The sequence below is a fragment of the Sceloporus occidentalis genome, unplaced genomic scaffold (genome assembly GCF_023333645.1).
Source record: "Sceloporus occidentalis isolate IW3139 unplaced genomic scaffold, rSceOcc1.0.p SCAF_11, whole genome shotgun sequence".
Taxonomy (NCBI): Eukaryota; Metazoa; Chordata; class Lepidosauria; order Squamata; family Phrynosomatidae; genus Sceloporus; species Sceloporus occidentalis.
Window position 1 is genome coordinate 19,135,766 of NW_028316991.1, and position 12,518 is coordinate 19,148,283.

The following is a 12,518-nucleotide window of genomic DNA, read 5'->3' on the forward strand; positions in this document are numbered from 1 at the left end:
AAGAACCTTACTGCGGCCGGCCATTTATAAAGCATAGTCTGGATTAAAACCGCAACTTTCCCTGCTTTAGGGAAGAATGAACAGTGTTTTAAAAAAATAAATAAAAAAAAAAATACATTTCTAAATAAACCCATATATTGCCATTATAAGCAGTTCGCTGCACTGCACCCTGTTAAGCCAGCAGCAAGAAAGAAAAGTTTCATGAAATAGATTTTACAGAGCTTTACCAATTGGTAAAAATCAGTGAAAAATGGCAAGTACAATAATATGAATTCACTTCTCAAACAAACAACCAACCATTCCATGTGAACTGAAAAATACACATTATTTCATGTATTTCAAATCTGTAGAATTGTATATTTCCAGTGGCATCCCCTCTACATTTCAAGAAAAAAAAAAAGTTTTTGTAAATATTTCCTTGGTTATTTCGTAATGGATATAGATATATATTTTATCTATAGAAAAAAAATATTACATGAATATAAGTGCTCTGTTCACCTAGACAACTTAATTCAGAGATGGGGGTCAGTACTTTATCATCAATTACAGCTCCGTACCCTGTATTCCATTTTCTGTAACGTGCTAATCATAGAAAATTGAGAAAAAAAAAACAAAAACCAAAAAAAAAAAAAAAAAAAAAACTTTAAGCAAATGCTTTCAGGCAGCTTAACATGACAGACACGGTATGTCCTGGTACATAAAAAGGTACCTCAAAGCGTTTTCGGTGTAAGAGGTAGAAACGAGTGAAAGCAAGTCAATGGATAGAGTACAAAAGACCAATACAATATATAAAAAACAAAAACAAACAGATATTAACAGCTTCAGCAAAAGCAAATAGCCTTTTCGTAAAGACTATGAATACTTCAGTCATTTCCCAGTCAGTTTGTTAACTTGGCTTTCTTGTTCATGCAGAATAATATCCTTAAGAACCACATTTCTATGTGTCGTTTACACATTCGCTGTGAAACCTGGCTTGTCCTTTTGAGAAGACCAAGGTCCATCAAGTCCTCCTTGTAAAAAAAAAAACACAAAAAAAAACCCCACCATTCCACAGATATAGGCTTCTTTATCAGACAGTCTTGCCAATAATCCAATTCCATGGCCCAACCTTTCGAGACTCGCAGTCATTAGTAACATTTACAATATTTACAAAAGCAAAGTCATCAGACTCAGTCTGGAAAGAGCGCGTCCCACCGGAATCCAACCAAGTTCTCACAAATCGAGGGGTTTCATCATCAGAATCTGAACAGGTTGATGAAGTCTTGCGGGGAGAGGGAGACCAGGAAGCTCTCCGGATTGTTGGCCGTGCAGGGGTGCTCCGTACCCTGAAATCAAACAATGTCGAGATTGGTTTGGGTGGTACAAGAAACCTAAACACAAAGCCAACAATGGAATAGGGTATTCTACACCAAGGTCAAGCAGCATGAGGTTATTCAGGTATTCTGGATTAGAAGCACCACCTATTATTTAAAACTAAAACTTGGATAGCAGGTGGGTTAAGTCACCAAGAATACTCGCACCTCTTTATACTACACATTTTAAACACGCTGAAATCAGCCTCAATGAGATTCAACAGGCTTCTTTACTCAAGACAAACGAGCCAACCTTTGGATTAAAAGACATCACAGCTGAAAGAGGACTATGCTGACTGTGGATGGTGCCCTTCAATATTTAAATCAAGAACTGTACAATAGGAAGGAAGGACTGTGTGATAATGGGGTTTATTACACGAGAAGACTGCCTTACTTTCCAAGACAGAATGTGACAGTGCCGGCAGAGCTGTAGCGTGCCTCCATATTGTTCTCTCCTGGGGTAACATCGTACCAGCTTGAAGTACATCTTCTTCCAGTCCAGCTGCCCCTTGTCAGACAGGATAAGCCTCTTTCGAATCTAAAAAATAAATAAAAATCTCCGTGTCTTTGGGTGTAGAACTCAAAATCCTATCACCCGAGACAGCTAACCAGGGCCGGCCCTACAATGGAGCCGACTGGGGCAATTGCCCCAGGCGGCACTTCAGAAGGGGCGGCACTTTGCCGCCCCAAGCGGGTTTTTTTTTGTTTTTTTTGAAGCGGAGGAGAGAGAGAGTGGCACCGAGTGGTTTTCGCTTACCCGCTGGGCGCCCCTCTCTCTCTCTCCTCTGCGGCGAGTTTCCCTGTTCGGTCTCCGTGCCGGCTTGTAATGCAGAGCGCCGGAAGTGACGTGAATTTCCGGCGCTCAGCATTACAAGCCGGCACCGTGGCAGCACAGGGAGACTCGCCGCAGGACTGTTTAAGGGTAAGTACCGGTGGGGGGTAGATAATGCCGCCCCCCCCGGCGTCGGCGGGGGGCGGCATTTTAAACTTCGCCCCAGGCGGCGTTAAGTCTTCGGCCGGCCCTGCAGCTAACGAACGGTTAAAAGTCCTGCATATTCTGTGCAGACCCGTATTAGCTTACCTGCCGTTCTGTAAAGTGATACTGGCAAAGCTTTTTCCACAACACGCGGTCGTCACCGAGCACTTGTAAATCCGACGACACCTGGCCGAGGCACACGATGTCTCTCCCATCCGTTAACCTCTGCATGATGTTTAGTTGAAGGCACAACGGCAAATCCGTCAAGGTCATTCCTTTCAGGTCGGGCTAAAGACGAAAAAAATAAAACCTCTTAACTTCTGAAGAAAGCAGAGTACAGGCTGCAAGACGGATTTGTTAGGGTCTTAAATCTACAAGTCTTGGATCTATCCTGTGCCATGGTTCACCCAATCACAGCCCTTTTAAAAACATTAACATAAAACTGCCAGGCTTTGGGCGACATAAAAGTGTCCTGGTTTATGAAAGAAAAAAAAAAAAAAACAAACAAAAAAAAATACAAAAACACGTTTTGTCCATTAAAATACAATGGATCAGAAATCCAGCGCAGACAGGGTTAATGTAAGTGACTATTGTAGCAGGAAATTGCCAATTTTTAATGGAATCTCTTCATAGGTGTACAGAGGCCCATCACTCCTGTGCTCCAATGGCCCTTTATCACTCTCATCACTCCTGTGCTCCAATGGCCCTTTATCACTCTCATCACTCCTGTGCTCCAATGGCCCTTTATCACTCCTGTGCTCCAATGGCCCTTTATCACTCTCATCACTCCTGTGCTCCAATGGCCCTTTATCGCTCCCATCACTCCTGTGCTCCAATGGCCCTTTATCGCTCCCATCACTCCTGTGCTCCAATGGCCCTTTATCGCTCCCATCACTCCTGTGCTCCAATGGCCCGTTGGGTTAGCTAATCCAAGTTTAAAAGGCTAATTGATGGTTAGAAAGCCCTTTCGTAATTATGTTACAGCCAGAAATGTCATTGTTTTTAACAGCAGCGCATATCAGAATATTTCCTCCCAGCCTAGGTTTATCCACCTTAGCAGCCAAAGGTCTAGTTGAAAATACAGCTTGGTTTATAAATATAGACCCTAAAATAGGGAACGCGATGTGCTCGCCACTAATTAATATGCTAACGTTCTGGCTAGAATTTTTAGATCACCGTAGTGCATTGATGGCAATTAAAACATTTGATCTCTGTATCCCCGTTGGATTTGTTCTTACCCTCGTGATCTGGATATTGTTCAGCTGTTGCTGCCAGTCAAGAATCGTCTCCATTCTATACACCCAGAAGTTAATATTTCCAACCAGCACGGACTTGCCTACCCTTTGGACCAGGGTGCACAAGGAGGTGTAGAGGGTCTGAAGCAATTCTTTAATCAGACGAATATTTTGCTGATCTTCAAGGACTAAAGAATAGAAGAGGAAACATTAAAAAAAACAGGTGCCACCGGGTACCTGGCACTCATCTGACATGGGTTATCGGAACTAAAAAGGGATCATGGAACAACCTGTCTTACAAAATCAATGTGTAAAAAAAAAAAAAAAAAAAAAAAAAAAAAAAAAAAAATATCCTTACCTTTTTGAACCACTTTTTCCAAAATATTCATATAATTTTTCTGGGCAATTCCACTTAGGGACGTAAGCTGGGATTTAGCAATCAGCTCCAGAAGCTGGAAAGAAGGAAGAGCTTGCAGTTACACTTTTCAAAGGCTCTCATAGAGCGCAAGTTATACGGTTGAAATAGACGCGATCGCACAAGACATTAAGTCATCACACGTGTGTTTTTATAAAAGAACACTTCTAGGATGAAGTCACTGTTTGCAGAGACCACATTTCAATTCTTGTCTTAAAAAATGTGAGACTTTCACAGGTTTAGGCAAACTAATAAGCGAGAGCTTAGCTTTAAAGCAAGCGTGCTGGTGTAGAAGCACATCATGAAAATAAAAGGCGATTAAAGAAAAAGAAAAAAAATAATAATAATATTATATATATATAAATGAATCAGAGATTACTCTTCTTTAACCCATGTAAGCCAATGCCGAATTTGACTTCTCCCCCATCAAACGATACTTTAGGAGTTAAATGGTTCTTATTCAAAATTAACCTGGTTTTGCCACCTTCAGTAAAATAAATCTGTACATATCGGATAATTTAAGGGAAAAAAATGTATCTGATTTATCATTATGCGTTTCATGGCAGGATTTTTGTTTTTGCACCTGTAAGCGGTACCGGGGACACAAAAGAAATAAAACAGCCAAAAATTAGCAACATTATCGAAGCACAATTTTATTAAATCCCATAGATAAAACAAAAGAATTATGCAAGAGCAGGTTTACGGCAAGATATGTTTATAAGTTGTTTTTTTTTGTTTGTTTTTTTTTTTTAAAGATTGTTTTCTGTCCCCTGATTATGTCAACCGTCCCAAGGGAAACACAAAACCACCACGGAAAGTTATTCTTATCCGGGCAGCTGGAATCATTAGAACCGTCCGCAAGAACATTCCCCGGAGTCATACCCAGCAGTGACTCAACAAGTTCCGTTGGGCAATAACATTCTTATCCGCTCTTGGGTTACATGTTGTCACAGATCATGTGATAATCTACCCCATGAGTATGCGTGATGTGTAAACTTCTGTTAACCTGTTCCTGGACGCAAAGGTGAAACCTTGAGACGAAGAGTAATGTAAGAGGGATGGCCGGAAACACTATGTTCTTATTCAGCGTCATTATATGCGGCACCTGTTACAATGTTTTTGACTAGTTACTGTCCATGGAAGTGTGGATGTATAGTCCATGTAATATTTAAGCCACCTGCAACATTACTAAAAGTTTTAGTTTTCCAGGAGGAAATAAAGAGCCTTAACATTTAACGTAGACATGATCCTGAGTCAAGGAGTCCCACACTGATGATACCTCAGAGAGCTAGGGCAGCTGTTGGGATGGTTATTAAGACCAGAAAAAAACCCCAATATATTTGGCCACAGAATTGAACTAGTAACATTTAACCCCTGGGTAGACATTCAAGAGCATCCTGCTTTGTTTTTCCTTTTGTTTTTTTATTGGGGCCAGTGAAACCTGAAAACAGGTCATCTTCCACCAATAGATCTAAAAAGGCCGCCAAGATGTTAGACCGCTACTTTCTATACTTAGAACCTCGGGGTATGTTAAACTAATGAGAGGGCATTTGTAAATAAATAAAACATTTAAAAAGTGTATATAAAAATTTACAAAAATAATTAAATGACATTATATAACAAAAAAAAAACAAAAAAACACAAATACACCAGGACACGATAATGTCAAAGTAGTTTTCTTAAATGACCCATTAAGATGGGAGAGAGCTTTGTTTTGCTTTTTAAATAAGCCATCTTCTGAACTGCTTGCAAAGAGGTCAATAGGAATCTCGGCAGGGAACAGAGCTCTACCGGGAAGTTAAAACCAGGACAAAGTGTGAATATTAATTATTATCCTGAGATTTCCAGGCGCACAGTGATAGATTACCCCATCAACTCATTTGATGCGGAGGACACATCCAGGTTTTTAGATCTGTTTCAACAATACTTAATATATTTTTTTTGGGGGGGGGGGGGTGTTGGCTTTAACACCAGCTGTCAGTTTGGAAATTATCTGCTGTATTTAAAAAGAGCAGCAGAACGGTTATCAATCATCTGCACTTCAGCAGCCAACACACACTAGGACTAAATCAGAATGATGATTAGTTTGTGTCTGAGTTCACAGATGTTTTCCAGAAAAAGAAAAAAAAAAAAAAGTTGCAGGAATTTGCTTAACGCTGAAATGCCAAATTCCCTGCCGTTGGTAGAGAATAAAAAAAAAAAAATAAAAAAAAATAAAAAAGAAAATAAAGAAAAAGAAGAAAAAGAAAAAAAAGGACATATGGGGTATTGAGGATTATAGGACAATTTATAATAGCGAAGGAGACTTTTAATGTGTTTGGCTTCTTCTAGCCAAAAGCTTATGGGATTATTGTTTGATGCGTTTCAGAGTCTAGCTGTTTTGTGATTTTATTTGTTTCTTATAGCAGCATAAAAGACAACTTGCAAATCATAATTCACTGGCCTGCCAAAATAAAAATCAAAATATTTATATTGCTCGTAGAAATTAAAATCGGATTTATTTGGTTTGTTTATCTTCATAACTAGCCAGCCATTGGCCGTTGTAGTAAATCATCTTGAAGCCTCGCGGGACCCTCGATGTCGGTCTATGTTCAGAACGTACTTCTTGCATGCACTTGGCTAATACAGAAAAATACTCCATGATGCTGCCGCTACTAGCCTGGGGACCTAGGTTGCTGCTTAGGTCACCCTACACAGAGATTGAAATTTCGAATACTCACTCTGACGACGTAGTTAAACCGGCGAGCGTCCAGGATAGCGCTTGAGAAGTCTAAGCGATTGAAGGCTTCACCGAGGGTACAGTAACCGTGCCTCTGGAAACGCAAAGAATTTATATCAATAACCATCTCTAACAAGCAGGTTGTACTAGTGTGTGAGACACATAAAATTGAGTTCATTCAAATGTCTTACCTCTTTCGTACTGCCTTTGTGCACATAGATCCATTTCTCTTGATGCTGATCTATAAGATAAAGTTACAATTTAAAAGACGGGCCGGATAGGAGGCGAGGACACAGAAAATACTTCTCTACAAGCATTTGGAACATTCATTCGCATCGACTTGAGGCGATTCCGTTTTGTTTAGCAGCAGAGAATACATGATATTGTTTTTTTTATTATGAAACTGTACACAGAGGTTTGGATGGAGTCAAATGTCAAAACTGATTAAACAAAGACGTATAATGATCGAGGCTTCTGAATAATATAAAAAAAAATAAAAAATTCTATGGTATATATTTTACATATAATATTATACATATAAGTCTTAGACTTCGCTGAAAATATTAATCTTCTCTCCTGAACATCACTCGATACATTGACAGCGACTCAGTAAAAGAGTTTGCCTGAGGATCACCTTACATTGTATCTTTGTGTTGTTATTCAGCAGGTCCTTCCTCCTTTTCTTAGCAGCGACATCATAATTCAGATTATTGAAGAGATTTTCCTTATTGTTATCCACGTTGCAATAACTAGACAGAAAAAATATGACAAAAAAAAACCAAACAAAAACACATTAGAGAACAAATATATACACGACATCCAATCATACACCATATAAAGCAAGTCTCCCCTGGAAGGCAAACCAATGTACCCACTACTAGTTTTCTTTCCTATGAACCAAAGCTTATTAGATAAAAAACACCCCTGTTTAATGATTCTTTTAGACTAAATTATGGAATAGACTTGTTAAATGCTTGGTGTTCTGGCGTAACTATATCCACCGAAAATACGGGTGCCGGGTCTGGGTAAGGGCCGGTTATTGTATACATTTAATTATAACAGATGGTGTAACTAGACGCGCAAATGAAATATCAAACAGATTTGGGTACAGGTCCCCTAAACTGCGCCCTCGTAGGACCTGCCTCATCATACTGGAGATCCAAGAATAAATAATAACGTGTGATTACGGGTTTAATACAAGGCAATCGGGACATCTGCGCTGGTTAAAGGACCCATACGGTCACACAAAGCGCTAGACGGTTTCATGGAAAGTATATAGGAAGTCATCAGGCTGTGGCCAACTACCCGGTACTGGTCCCCAATTCTCAGCCTGGCCAAGAATGGTGGGAGTTTTGTTGCAAGTCAAGTATGAACCGTTAACATAATAAAAGTTAACGGTGTTCGGCTGCGACCAGTGCACGCTGGGAGTTTTAGTCCTATGACATCCACACTGAGCTATTGCTTAGCAGCATGATCAATTTAAAAAATGTATACATTCTGTCAAAGATAAAAGAAAAAAAGTTCTTGTGAACGATCCATGCAGCTTATTGTAACTCGCCTGACACAGATCAGGGCCCCAGCTAGACATTATAAACACCGCGCAGAACATTCTGTATTGTTTACATTAAGAAGGAGGTTAAGAGTGGCTTCCAGCCGGCGCTCGTTACGACACATCGCGTACAAAATTAGAACCGAGAACAGCACAAAAACACAACGTGACCCGTCTGTCAAGGACAGCGCTTCGCCGTGGAGCCGAAGGTGTTCGGTTATACAATAGGTTATGCAACACAAAATGGGAAATCATTAACCTTCCGAAAATGATTGCTTTATAAGTGGGAGAAGCGAGCCACGCACTGCTTCGATTGGGCATTGAAAGGGTTAAGCCAGCCCGTAGACTCTCCCGACAGTTAGGGCCACCAGTGGTCACCATGCTTGGCACAGATAAAAGGAACCATGTGGCTGTCAGAGGTCAAGGACTGCCAGATCACTTTTTTTTAATTTTTTTTTTTATTTTGCACAGGCCTCCTGACAATCCACGCATTACTATTCTGGCAGGCACTGAAAAGGTTAAAAAAAAAAAATCAAACGAGTAAACAATTTGTTTTGGTTGCCGGTTACCAACACGTTAGCTGCCGGTCACAATGAGCCTCTGGCTAGATGATACTTTTGTTACACGAGAACACAGAAGGCCGGCTAAAAATAGTTTTTGTTGTCGGTCTGAATGAACGTGACACAGAAGTCACAAGAGCGCCATCCACGGAGATCTGTACCGGAAAACGCTCTCATATCACCAAAAAAAAAAAAAAAAAAACTCGTTCCACCTACTCTGCTGAATTTAACACTACTGTAACTAAAATGTCACATTGGAAACATGCGACACAAAAGTAGGCAGTAATAGGTTATTGACATAGCAATTAAACCTCCAGAGAACATAATAAGATGACAGATCTGCAGAGTTTGCTTAACATACTAGACAGGGCAACTAAGGATTTGTCTAAGTGGAACAGCGCCTTTAGAGTCTTAACAGCTTTAGAAGGGGGGGTAGAAGACCACCATTACTCAGCATATAGAGGGATTTACAAACAGGGTTATAGGGAGAGGGGTACTGATGGTGGGCAGCCAGAAGTGCTGGCAAATCTACTTATTTTATATATTCATTTACTAATAAAGTTCCAATCATTTATGAAACAATGATTTACTTTTCAACAACAACAAGAGCCATGCATTTTTTACCAATGTTTTGAGACATGTGAAGCTGCTACAGTGTAACAGGATTTGTCCTATACATATGCTGCTGCATTAAAATGTATATTTAGACACACAAAGCCAATTACATATTTCCTAAATGCCAACAGCAGCCGTATTATTTTGCTTCAACAACAACATTAAATACAGACAATGCAGAAAGCATCCAAAGCAGTGAAGCCAGCAATTGGAGCAGAGCCAATGCCAGGGATCTATAGATCTAAATCCCCACAGCGCCCTCTGCTGGACTCCAGGCGAAATGCAGAAGGATCTCTGTATCTCCAAAGCTCCGGGAGCCAAGGGGCTGTTTACATTCTGCCTTCCGATCATGTCCAGGCAGGAGGGGCCCTGGGTGACAGCAGACCCAGGATGCACACACATTGTAATTATATATATATATATATATATATATATATATAGCCTTGAAGGTCTATGCAGACTTGATCTCAGGCACCAGTACAGTCACTGCTATTATCCAGCTTGCTACAATGTATAAGAACGCTTATAGACCAGGTAATCATTAACCTCTGCGGTGCCAAAGCCCAATTGAACACATTCCACCTTGTACATTAACTCATTAACACCCACACAGAGCTTTAGGCTCATCCCCATGGATGCCCATACAGCTGCTGCACCATGTTTAACCCTTCTTTGCCAGAGGGGGCTTTAAGCATCACCCCCCCCAAAAAAAAACAAAAACAGAAAAACGTCATCGGCAGGAACTCACCTGCTGATGTCACCGACAAAGTTGCTTTGCTCATCCAGAAACCTTTTCCAGCCATCCCCTGTTTTCACCCAGCTCTGGCCAGGGGACCTCCAGTCCTGTCCTAGGAAAGGCATCTGGGTATGAGATGGGTAAGAGGGTAAAGCTCAGATCCTTTGCTGGGTTAATTGCGCCACCTGCCCCTGTCTTTGTATTGTTGTGTTTCTGGCTACTCGCGGCTGCTGCTGCATTATTTATAGAGCTGGCTTTGTTGCCGGAAGTGATGAGGACTCCGCCTCCGGCCAGGCACGTGGCTTTGTTTATAACTCCAGATCTTTGTTATTGCAAAATTCCGAGTGGAAATTCAACCCCCCGATCCCTGTCCTGAGAGCAGCAGCTGCTGCACTGTCACACTGGATCTACCCCTGGAGGTGAAAATACCCCCCCCCCATCCAACACCTGCTTGGGTTACTGGGCAGTGAACACTATGGGGGTTTTAATAGAATGGAAACTTTAACCCTTGTCCAGCTGACCAGCACAAGCTAAGTGCTGTAAACAGCCATGCAATCACAGTATCAGATGATCTGCCTGTGTGATGGGGCAAAAAACTCCTGTACCTACTACTACCACCTACACAGGGGCATTAATGGACTCGATGAAGCCGCTTTTTACCTTGTGGCTCAGTTAAAGGATTGTTTTATATTTTTAAAAGCAACTCTTTTATTTCCCTCTGCTAAATAAACCTACAGAGGGTTGCTGCTTAAGGTAATCGATAGATTGCTTCGGTATTTAGATTCTAAATATCCCCCATATCTTGGGTATTTTATCGAATGTCTAGTAGTCTCAGAGTCTTCCTCCATACCTAGAAAGTAGCCTCTTTTTCACCACATGTTATATACTACTTGTTATGTCCGGTCTACCCTTTGTACAGCGCAACGGAATATGATGGCGCTATATAAAACAATAACAATAACTGTTTGGATAGGCACCAGTTCCAGGGCATTAGGAAAGTCTGTCAGGGAGAGGATCAATCACATACCCTGAAGAGCATTAAGCGTTGGATGGCAAGAACGCCTCTCTGGTCTGAGCCGGTTTGTAGGAAAGCATGAAGAAAGGTCATGGTCATCTTACCTGGAACTCCCAGTCACAACATCACCTGCTAACTCCATTTATATTCCAGGCGGGCTGATGACACCGGAGGCTGCCAACTGTTGGCTTTTGTACTGATAATGAATACATAATGTAATACAGAAGTGCCTCAAAGATATCTGATAAATCAATGTTTCCAGAAGAACTGGGGTTCGAAACCACATGTTCACAACAGTTACATACAATACAGTAGTATCTTTCTGTGTATTTTCTAAGTAGAAAGTTGCAAAGATATTAAAACGTTATGGTCACCTTGTTCAAATGTTGTTGTTTTTTGGGTGTAAAAGTCATGGTTGGGACTAAAGAAAGGACTACTTTCAGCCATACCTCATGGACAATGTACTTCCAAGGCATCTGTGGGTTGCTACCTTGGTTCTTTTCACACCTGTACCCAGGGCCGGCCCAAGGCAAAATGCCGCCTGGGGCGAATTTTAAAATGCCGCCCCCCCCCCCTTATCTAACCTTCCGGCACTCAGCATTACAAGCCGGCACCGAGACCGAACAGGAAGACTCACCGCAGAGGAGAGAGAGAGGGGCGCCGAGCGGGTACTGACAGCTTGGTAAGCGCAAAACCACTTGGCGCCCCTTTCTCTCTCTTTCGCTTTAAAAAAAAAAAAAAAAAAAAAAGGGCTTGGGGCGGCAAAGTGCCGCCCCTTCAAAAGTGCCGCCTGGAGCGGTTGCCCCACTCGGCTCCATTGTAGGGCCGGCCCTGCCTGTACCTAACTCCATGGGATGATTTGAGTTGGTGATCAGGTTTCCAGAATCAATGTTTAAGCCTCATCAAAGCATATGAGCACCAGTCAGTAATGGGACATGGGTCATGGGTCAAGATGAAACAATGAAACAGTAGACAAGGCACTTTGAACTTTTGAGGACAACAGAACATTCAGCTTTGGAAACACCAATTCCCTCTCCTATTTTTTATCAAGTGGTCCTTGTACCTCACAGAACCTCTCCATGCTAAGAACGTTCATTCTCTCCATGATTTGGAATGTTGTTGATACTAAAACTACAGCAGCTTCAGTATGAGGTGTGAAGAACAGGTTGGTGACCTCAGGACAGATGACTGAATAACAGCAGCATTTGTAAGAAATTTTACAACTTAATTCCATGCAGTTCCCGAAGGTAAATATTTATGAGAGACAAAAATCACAGCTGATCGATCTACTTTAAAGAAATCCTGGCGTGTGTAGTGGCTGATTAAAGCATCTTGTTTAAGTTGAC

At 41.3% G+C, this 12,518-nt stretch overlaps 1 protein-coding gene across 2 annotated transcripts; it reads right to left on the reverse strand.

The window, feature by feature from the left end:
- Positions 1-1,235: 1,235 nt before the first annotated feature.
- Positions 1,236-10,282, reverse strand: LOC149305666 (F-box only protein 32-like). Of its 2 annotated transcripts, XM_089477332.1 has the most exons (9): positions 10,170-10,282; positions 7,337-7,446; positions 6,889-6,938; positions 6,699-6,791; positions 3,922-4,015; positions 3,567-3,751; positions 2,434-2,616; positions 1,747-1,890; positions 1,236-1,325 (listed from the first exon to the last, which is right to left on the reverse strand). In XM_089477332.1, exons 1-9 carry the CDS (start codon positions 10,280-10,282, stop codon positions 1,236-1,238), a joined length of 1,062 nt encoding a protein of 353 aa, XP_089333458.1. The 2 variants fall into 2 exon arrangements, with proteins under 2 accessions (XP_089333458.1, XP_089333459.1); XM_089477333.1 differs by lacking the exons at positions 3,567-3,751; positions 3,922-4,015.
- Between the last annotated feature and the right edge of the window lie 2,236 nt (positions 10,283-12,518).

Coding starts and splice junctions, on each gene's coding strand:
- LOC149305666 (XM_089477332.1), bottom strand. CDS start 10,282: ATGCCTTTCCTAGGACAGGACTGGAGGTCCCCTGGCCAGAGCTGGGTG. Junction 6,939..7,336: donor TAACAACACAAAGATACAAT/GTAAGGTGATCC, acceptor TTTATCTTATAG/ATCAGCATCAAGAGAAATGG. Junction 3,752..3,921: donor GGAAAAAGTGGTTCAAAAAG/GTAAGGATATTT, acceptor TCTATTCTTTAG/TCCTTGAAGATCAGCAAAAT.